At 39.6% G+C, this 9,801-nt stretch overlaps 1 protein-coding gene across 1 annotated transcript; it reads left to right on the forward strand.

The window, feature by feature from the left end:
- Positions 1-7,844: 7,844 nt before the first annotated feature.
- Positions 7,845-8,192, forward strand: LOC138354145 (uncharacterized). The gene is made up of 2 exons (XM_069308031.1): positions 7,845-7,961; positions 8,004-8,192. The coding sequence occupies exons 1-2, from the start codon at positions 7,845-7,847 to the stop codon at positions 8,190-8,192; spliced, it is 306 nt and encodes a 101-aa protein (XP_069164132.1).
- The last annotated feature ends 1,609 nt before the right edge of the window (positions 8,193-9,801 follow it).

Consider the following 9,801-nt stretch of genomic DNA (forward strand, 5'->3'; position numbering starts at 1 on the left):
TTGACAGTTTGTCATATATATCTCTCAGACTAGCTGCGTTTTTTTCTAGTTGAGCAATAAAAATAAATAAAGCATTAATTAAGTTCATTTACCAGGTTCATTACAAGGTTCTCTACTCGTGTGTTATATATTATTTCCTCCAAGACTGTTTACATAACATATTGTTATTAAAATTTATATATATTATATTTATATATACGAGAGAATGTGTGTGTGTGTTGCTTTGCCTGACGCTAGGGGATAGCCTCACAAAATTTTGCATGGTGATTTGTGACTGTATGGCGAGTGTCATATAGAGCGGAAGGGTTCGATCCCAATGCAGTTCTTTAAAAATGGTCGATGCCCTACTCCAAAGCTTATAGCGACGCCTGTAAAGTCCAAAATGTGGATTTGATGGTGGTTCCGACAGATTTTTTTAGCTTTTAATTAACGCGAAAATGTACATTCAAGATCGATGACGTTGCTTCAGAGTTACTGTTCCATGTTTTGTCCACTGCGCAGCAGGCACAACATTGCAAAGCAATGTTGATTGAACACTAAATCAATTTTATCAACGCTCACTCAACGTTGAGAGAGAGAGAGAGAGAGAGAGAGAGAGAGAGAGAGAGAGAGAGAGAGAGAGAGAGAGAGAGAGAGAGAGAGAGAGAGAGAGAGAGAGAGAGAGACCTATTAAGGGAGAGACCTTGCATACTAAGCCAGATATTGCAGTCCAAGCTATTAAGCACGCCATACATACATACATACATACATACATACATACATACATACATACATACATACATACATACATATATACATATAATTTATTTAGCATTTGCCCTAATATTATATCCAGCTCCACATTACTTTTCAGTCTATTTAAAGAAGTGTAAAACTAACAAAGAGGAAATCCTGCCTCCGCCACACCCTCCCCCTGGAAACACAAGCCTCGGTTTTGTCTCACTTTGTGGGCACGAGATAATGGAAATCCTTCTCAAAGTCCGTGTCGGCGAGGGATTACACCCGCAGATTTTAAAGTTGAAGTTAATCCTATTCGTTAGAGGATCTTGGATGAAAGTTGTAGAGAGACCGACTGTATCTTGGGAAATGATTTGGGATCTTGGGAAAATTGTTTAATTATTGTTAAAATTAAAGTCTTGGAATATATATACATGTCATATATATATATATATATATATATATATATATATATATATATATATATATATATATATATATATATATATATACATTCATATGTGTGTGTGTGTGTGTGTTTGTGTGTGCCTGTATTACCAGAAATGCTTAGCTCAGGAATCCTATCCAACATTTCACGACTGATAATCATTGAACATATTCAAATCTTGGAACTCCTAATTTCGATGAAGCACCGACATTTTGGCGCTGTGGCTGATAGTGTCCAGTTGGCGAGGCATCGAATAGATTGCCGCGTGATGTATCGATAGATTGCAAACATAGGTAGCGGACACAACCATACATCGACCTGCTTAGCCACTAACCGATACGTCAGTCATCCGGTATCTGATTGGGTGTCTTGAAAAGGGTGTCTGTAGGCACAGTCCTTCGCGGTTCCTCTCTATTCACTCCTAGTCTTTTCACGCGCGAGTGTCGGGGGCCGCAAAAGCGCACTCTAGCGTTGATAAGAGAGTGCAAGTAAGGCACAAAGGGCAGGGATTGCAATGCGTGCAAGTGCAACCATACGGATGAAGGTAGAGCTGAAAGAAAAGGGAGGAAAGGTGGAAAGGGCAGTCAAGAAGGTCAGGGAAGGCCAAGAGACTTCAAAGGCAGCAGAAAGGGCAGACACCTCAGAAGGAGCAATAGGAGCAGACATATCAAGGTGGACCGAGAGGACAGGAACTTCAGAGGGGCAGACAGGGAAAAACATTTCAGAGACGGCAGACAGTTCAAAAAGTGAAGGGAGGGAAAATTCGGCCGAAAAGGGCAGCGAATACACAAAGTAAGGTATTTATCAGGAGAAAACCCAAAGCCATTAGGACTGTTTAGCACTCAGAAGGAGGGTAAGGATAGTTCAGAGGAAAGGATAAGAGCCCAACCACTTAGTCGGTTGGAGATTGAACGCCGCCCTGCAAGAAGCAAGGCCGTCGCTTGCCCTACCGTCTAGCCTAAATGGTTGGGCGGAGACAGGGGACAGAAACTTAATGAGAAAGAACAAAGAGGAGATATACCTCAGTGGGAAGCACAGAGAGCAGAAAATTCAATGGTAGACATTGTCTGCACAGACTTTAGTTAGAGAAGAAAAGGAGGATCTTTTGTGATTCGAGCGACTAATTGTGTCATATGTTTCCACACATATGACGCAATTGACAGTTTCCGCACATGACAGGGCCACATCCCCATTCCCCGACGCATATTCACAAGGTATAAACATACGAGAAGTTTGTATATGTGTTCATTCATCAAGATGAACTCTCCAATATGGGTTTTGATAAATTTATAGTGACCAGGTCGTAAGCTCATTACTACCTGGTAGATCTCTGTAAAACACTTTCCTCTTTCCGTGGGTCGTTAGTAGAATGAACAGTTTTATCATCGCTTTTCATTGAAGATTTCCCGTTGAGATTCTTAGCTTCAATTTATCGGCTCTGTGTGTCTGGGAGGAAGAGACTGAAACGAAATACGTTTTATATTTCATTTCTGAATTAAACTAAATTGTTAATGGGTTTTATAAGTTAATACATTTGCTATAAAACAAAAGACCTTTCGTTTAGGAAAAATTTAAATGTTTTCTAAAGCTTCTTTTAATCTTTTGATCTGAGATTTAAAAAAAAAAATAACAAAAGTAAATAAATCAGATTAAAAAAATATAGCGAAAAGTAAATAAATCATATTGGAAAATAATAATCTTTATGACGAAACTCAGATGCGTCAAAGGCGTAGTTAATTACCTGGAGGCCGGATTACCGAGTTCCCGGGGACCGGATTAGTGAGTTGGCCAGGCCGAATTAGCGAGTTGGTCCCGCCGGAACAAAGCAGCTTTAAAAACGGTGCTCACACAATCACCACAAGAGAAAGTTGTTTTCCGGTGAAACTTCTTTAAGGAGGAGTTCTGAAGCTATTTTGAGCAAACACTTCCTTCTCTCTCTCTCTCTCTCTCTTTCTCTCTCTCTCTCTCTCTCTCTCTCTCTCTCTCTCTCTCTCTCTCTCTCTCTCTCTCTCTCTCTCTCTCTCTCTCACTCCTTCCTTCCTCTCTCTCTCTCTCTCTCTCTCTCTCTCTCTCTCTCTCTCTCTCTCTCTCTCTCTCTCTCTCTCTCTCTCTCTCTCTCTCTCTCTCTCTCTCTCTCTTTTTCACCTTTATTTACAAAATGCTGCATGATTACATATGAAAGAACTTACCCCATTTAAACCAATATTTGCTTTGACTTTGGGAGACTGTACAATGTAATAAAATAAAAAAGGACCTTTTAAATAAATAAATAAGTAATTCTTTAACCCATGCCTGGACCGAGTCTCCTTCTGCCGTTGTCCAATATTTGTTCAAGGTGATCGATCATCACTGAAAGTTGACTTTACGTTGATGTTGGTCAACATTTTGACCACGGAATTTCTGTGCGTGTTCCAAGTGCAAGGACGGAACTTTATTACGTGTTCCGAATGCAAGCACAGCCCTATATTATGTGTTCCGAGTGCAAGCACGGCCCTATATTACGTGTTCGGAGTGCAAGCACAGCCCTCTATTACATGTTCCGAGTGCAAGCACGGCTCTTTATTACGTGTTCCGAGTGCAAGCGCGGCCCTTTATTACGTGTTCCGAGTGAGAGTACGGCCCTATATTACGTGTTCCGAATGCAAGCACGGCCCTATATTACGTGTTCCGAGTGCAACTCGGCATCAATACATGTTCCGAGTGCAACATAATAAATGTTCATTCAGTAACTCCAAAATTTTACTCAAAGAACTCTATGATAACAACGAACGCAAATGAAACCAACCATAGAATGCAAATCCTTCGTGTTGTTTGGCGGCGATGACCGTCATTTCTCACATGACTTCGCTCACCTTCAATGGACATCGTCCATCTGGATCATCGAGTCAAATAAAGATAGTGAAACGTGGGTTGGACTTCCCGTAGAATTGCACATTTGATTTTGCGTAAATTATTTTTTTAAATTATTTTATTTAATGAGTATTGACACCTCTGTCATACCAAAGTCAGGTATTTCACAGTTGATATAGGCACTGAACGTCTCCCTGTTTATAAAGTTTCCTTAAAATAGTATTGACTAATCTTACAATGAGATTTTTATAAATATTTCCAGAAATGAAGTCATATATAGTTTCCTCCAAAATGATGCTATTGTCTCAATAATCATTTCACTGTAAATTACACCGGTCACAGTACACTGATATCCACATTAGCAATGATAGCACCAGCCTCTGTTTACAGTGCTACATTTGGGTTTGACTACCTAATTCACAATACTTGATTGATTACAGTGATTGAAAATTAGACCCAAATCGACACTGGACTTGGCCAAAGACATTTTTTGACAATAGTGGAATTGCCGTCAGGCTACATCAAAGCTGCCATTCACTTGATAAGATAATACACAGTTATCGGAGATGGACAATAAATTGGCTATTTACACACACGCACACACACACACACACAAACACACACACACACACACACACACACACACACACACACACACACACACACACACACACACACACACACACGTACCCAAACCAGACACTCGATAGAGTAATTTCAGCAACTCTAACAGAAAGATCCTGGTGTTCACACGCCAGTGAGAATTTTATCTCCATTTCCTATTTAGTAAAATATTACATTTACATTCCTTATCTAATGACGAGACCCGTCTTGCCTCAAGAATACTGTATAGCAGCTCGCTGCTCGGGGGCCGCACTTGCTATTATCGTGAGGCAGCTGCATAATGTTTTATTCATATCCTTCCACCATCAGGAAGGATGGGGAGCGTATCTCCCCATGAAGCTGTAATGAGGAACGTCTTGTACGTCCTGAAGAACTGGAGTAAAGAGTTCTTTAGGTCCGTGCGGGACAGGGGTCTGAGACACCGTTCTTGTGGTGGTGGAGTGACTGTCGAACCCTTGAAGATGGGTTTTAGAGCGCTCTAGTCCTCCACTACCCTGGCCTAGTTCCAGATTAGCACATGTTTTCTGACTCTATAAGGGAAGGGATAGTGATGAATTGAAAGGAAGGTGATGGAGGGGAAAGAAGGTGATGCAGGTGAGGGAAATGATGATTGTGGTAGAAAGAGGGCACCCAGCGGTGCCAAGGTAGTGATGTGGGTAACAGTGATATGAAGGGAAGGGAACTATCATGGGAAAGCGCTAAGTCATTCCCTCTATATAGTACTTGGAAGGGGCTAGGTTAAGGATAAGGGACGGGACGGTGGGAAATAATGGTGCCCACCCACTTGGACGGTCGGGGATTGAACGCCGAACGTATGTATTGGAGATGTATACGGTCTTCAAGACTGTGTACAGTGAAGAATGCTACAGTGATAATGACTGTGTAGTGAAGAAGGCTACAGTGATGAAGACTTTGTATAGTAACGATAGTTATGGAGTTGATTATCGTGTGTAGTGAAGAATACAGTGATTAGGATATTTTGTAGTACAAATGTTGCCAGAGAAACCCGATTGAGAGAGAGAGCGAGAGAGAGAGACAGAGACAGAGACAGAGAAAGAGAGAGACAGAGAGAGAGAGAGAGAGACAGAGACAGAGACAGAGACAGAGACAGAGAAAGAGAGAGACAGAGAGAGACAGAGAGAGACAGAGAGACAGAGAGAGAGAGAGACAGAGACAGAGAAAGAGAGAGACAGAGAGAGAGACAGAGACAGAGACAGAGAAAGAGAGCGACAGAGAGAGAGAAAAAAGATAATATTCATGTTAATCAGACCCTAGATATTTTTAATCATATTTTGTTTGTATATTATTCTGTCAATAAAACAAAAAACAATGTCTGAAAACATCATACATGGCCGAGCTGACTCCAACAAGAGCTTCATCAACATGTATGTGAGTCTGTGATTGTCTTTCCCATTAGCATCAATATTTACGTCTGAACTATTAATACTATTAAATTGTGGTTATTAAAAAAAATTTGCGAATCAAATAACGCCATTTGCAAATGTCAAAATTCAATGGATGGTGTTTATATGCTCAAAAAGAACTCCTATCAACTACAGTTAATTATTTTTGCGGTTGATTAGCAATGCTTCATTAATGAACTCACACATATGCATTTGCAATGTATTTATCAATAGTGAGTTTGTCGTGACACTTCCTGAGTTAACGATGTTATTGTGTTTAAAATGATTAAATTGTTTTGTTTGCTTATTTGCTTTGAACTAAATTACATGGAAGCTTGGATTTTGTTTTTCTAAACAGGATATTCAAGTTTGAATTAAAAAGCAAAGTTAATCACACCTCAAAATTACTTAATATGTTTGGCATGTTCAGAAATATTAAATGAGTTTTTATCATTATTACTAACCAATAACTACGATAAAATGTTCCAATTAATACTTAAAGAACGGAGCCGGAGAGAGATAAAAAAAAACGCCGGCGGAAGTCATACAAATAGATACTTAAGGAAGAGTTATGATGAATGGCCTCAAGGTCTGTCTGGCCGCCCTCGCCTCTCCATCACTCCTATTTCCAGACCTCTGTGCTCTGGAGGAGGAGGAGAGAGAGAGAAAGAGAGAGAGAGAGAGAGCTCTGTGATTGTTAATAAAGCAGCATTTCGTCTAACTCACACTCACAGCTCTTTAATTTAAATTACACACACACACACATAAACACCCACACACACACACACACACACACACACACACACACACACACACACACACACACATTTGTGTGTGTGTACATCACGAAGAAATTAACAACAGACGAGTAATGTGACATTGTCTGATAACGAATTAAAATAAGACAAGAAATTCCTTAAGTAATTTCGTATTAATGAATACATCTTCAGAAACATCAATATTACAAGTCAGTGGTGATAAATATATTGACAGGAATGAGGCAGGCGAGTGAAAAACAATATTTTTTGAGTATGAAATAAGTAGCAAAGGAAACTAAAAAGGCTCAGTGATCATTACATGTGAGTTCCATGAAGTAAAAATACTATTAAGATAACTGTGTATTAATGTATTTGGTACTATGCATATGTATTAATGATTTGAGTCAAATAATTTCTTAATAGATCACTTTAAATTGTATTCATTAATTAATACGAAAGTACATAAGAGATATCCAGTCTCATTTTCCTTCGTTACCAGACGTTGTCATCTAATACATTCTCTCTCTTGGGTTCGATCATATACGGCTAAAGAGTAAACAATCTTTTCATAAGTTACTCTTCAAAGAAAAAATCTGGTTTCCTCTTAAAGGTGATTCCGACTCTTCAGCAGGAGTGGATTACCGTTAGTATTTACATTCCTTGATTAAAACGTCAGATGCTTTGTCGGAGATTTCTTTGTCGTGAGATGAGAGGAGGAGGCGGCACAGAACTATTCTGAGACGCAGCTGAGGTAAAAAATATATTTATTTAGGTCTTAGAACAAACTTATGCATGTGAATGTTTATGTTCAGAAGCTTTTTACTCTTTTCTAATCGAAATTTATGCTTTCTTTTTCTTTCTATCTATTCATCCTTGTGCTTTTCTTCATGTTCCACTTCTTTTTACTTCATTACTTCGTTTCCTTCACATGTTTGACAGGTTGTGGTTAATTAGAAATTATAGTCATATAGAGATAATATGTTGAGTGATCATGCTCTAGTGCCGTCACTGTGTATCCTAAGATGGTTGTCCATCCACTAGTTCATGTATAATGAAAAACAAAGATACGATTACAAGGAGCTGGGATATGAGGGCAAGGAACAAGGATATGAGAACAAGGAAAATGGGTTTGAGGACAAGGAGCTGGGATATGAAAACAAGGTACAGGGATAAGAGTACAAGGAGCTTGGGTATGTGGACAAGGTACTAGGATATGAGGACAAGGGGCTGGCATATGAGGATAAGGAGCGGGGATATGAGGACAAGGAGCTGGGTTATGAGGACAAGGAACAGGGATATAAGCCCATGGAGCTGGGATATAAGCACAAGGAGCTAGGATATAAGTACAAGAAGGTGGGACATGAAGACAAGGAACAGAGATATGAGGACTAGGAGCTAAGATATGAAGACAACAGATGGGACACAACAGCAGAGAGGAATGGTGTTCAACTTTTTGAACGGTCGGGAATTGAACGTGGACCTGCAGGAAGCGAGGCGGTTGCAATACCGTCCAATCTGAGAAGTTGGACTTCAAACACGCAATGAAATAACAAGTCTAATAGAACTTTTGGTTGAGATCATTTTAAGTCCATTTTGGTACAATGGGAAAAGCGAAGTTTCTGGAGAAGCCGGAGTCACGAGTTCAATCCCATTTTATTACCACAGGCAATATGCATAGCCATAAGCCACAACAGCACATTGAATGAATATAAAGTCTGGATAGATGATTGAAATTATGAGGAATTAATTCGTTCCAATGATGACGGAACGAATTAACATTACTCTGACAGCCTTGGATCGAACGTCGACCTGCAAAAAACACAGCCATTACATTGCCGACCAGTCCAAATGGGTGGACATAATATTTTAAACAAGCTTGCTAATGTATAAACAATTGTAATATACAAATCAATGTAAATCAAACAAATCAATTATTAAGCAATAACCAAACAATAAATCTCCTGATTTATTAGATGTATGTAATACATGCAACATAATCTTCTATAAATTAATGTTAAGGATCAGAGGAAAATTTAACATATCCACTATTTTAAAAAAGATACAGATGTTAACTCATCACTTAAAGAAGAATCCTGCCTTAGCAGTTTGAATTCCTCATGAATGAATATGTAAGATAAGCTTTTAAGAGACGGAACCTTACTACAAAACTTATTTTGGAAAGTAATGTTATATATATCTCCATTTATAAAGCATCATATTCATTAAATCATAAAACATGGATACTAAGATAATATTTACGCAAAAGACTCAAGTTAAAAGCCTTTATGGTATTCCATTCAGCAACTGAAAGTTCGTAAACTTAGTGTAAACTCAGCAGTGGTACACTGAGACCTGAGCGGCTGGCAAGCATGTAGACCAGACGGCGCCAACCAGGTCATTCATCCTTACAGCCCAAACAGGTGGGGAGAATTCTGCACAATTTACCAGAGTTCAAATGCCACCCCTGACTCTAGTAATTGTGTCCAGCTGAGTTGGAAATGAGTGATCTATAATTACCCTAGACGCCAGAGAGTGAAGGGTTTAAGGCGAAGGAGCCTTTGACCTTCCATAGTTACCATAGGCACTAGAGGGGGAAAGGGTTAAAACCTCTGACCTCTGACCCAACGCATCAGGCAGGGAAGTCATAACATTTGACCTGAAGTTTTCCTTGGCACCAGAGGGTGAAGATTCATTACTTTTCACCTCCCAGAGGTTTCCTAGACGTCATAGGGTGAAAGGTTAATACCGTTGACCTCCCGGAGGTATCCTAGGCGTCAGGGAGTGAAAAGTCATTTACTTTGATCTCCCATAAATGTCCTAGGCACCAGAGGGTAATTGGTCATAGCGTAGGATCGACGATGGATAACAGAAACGTTCAGGCAAGGGTTTTTGTTCACCTCTATTAGCCCGAGAACAAGCTTCCTGTTCTCGACTTCAGAGAACAAAATTTATCCACCTCTGTTGCAATATGTTAAAAATACAATAGCACTGTTGCTGCATT

This window comes from Procambarus clarkii, chromosome 61 (assembly GCF_040958095.1).
Source record: "Procambarus clarkii isolate CNS0578487 chromosome 61, FALCON_Pclarkii_2.0, whole genome shotgun sequence".
Lineage (NCBI taxonomy): Eukaryota > Metazoa > Arthropoda > Malacostraca > Decapoda > Cambaridae > Procambarus > Procambarus clarkii.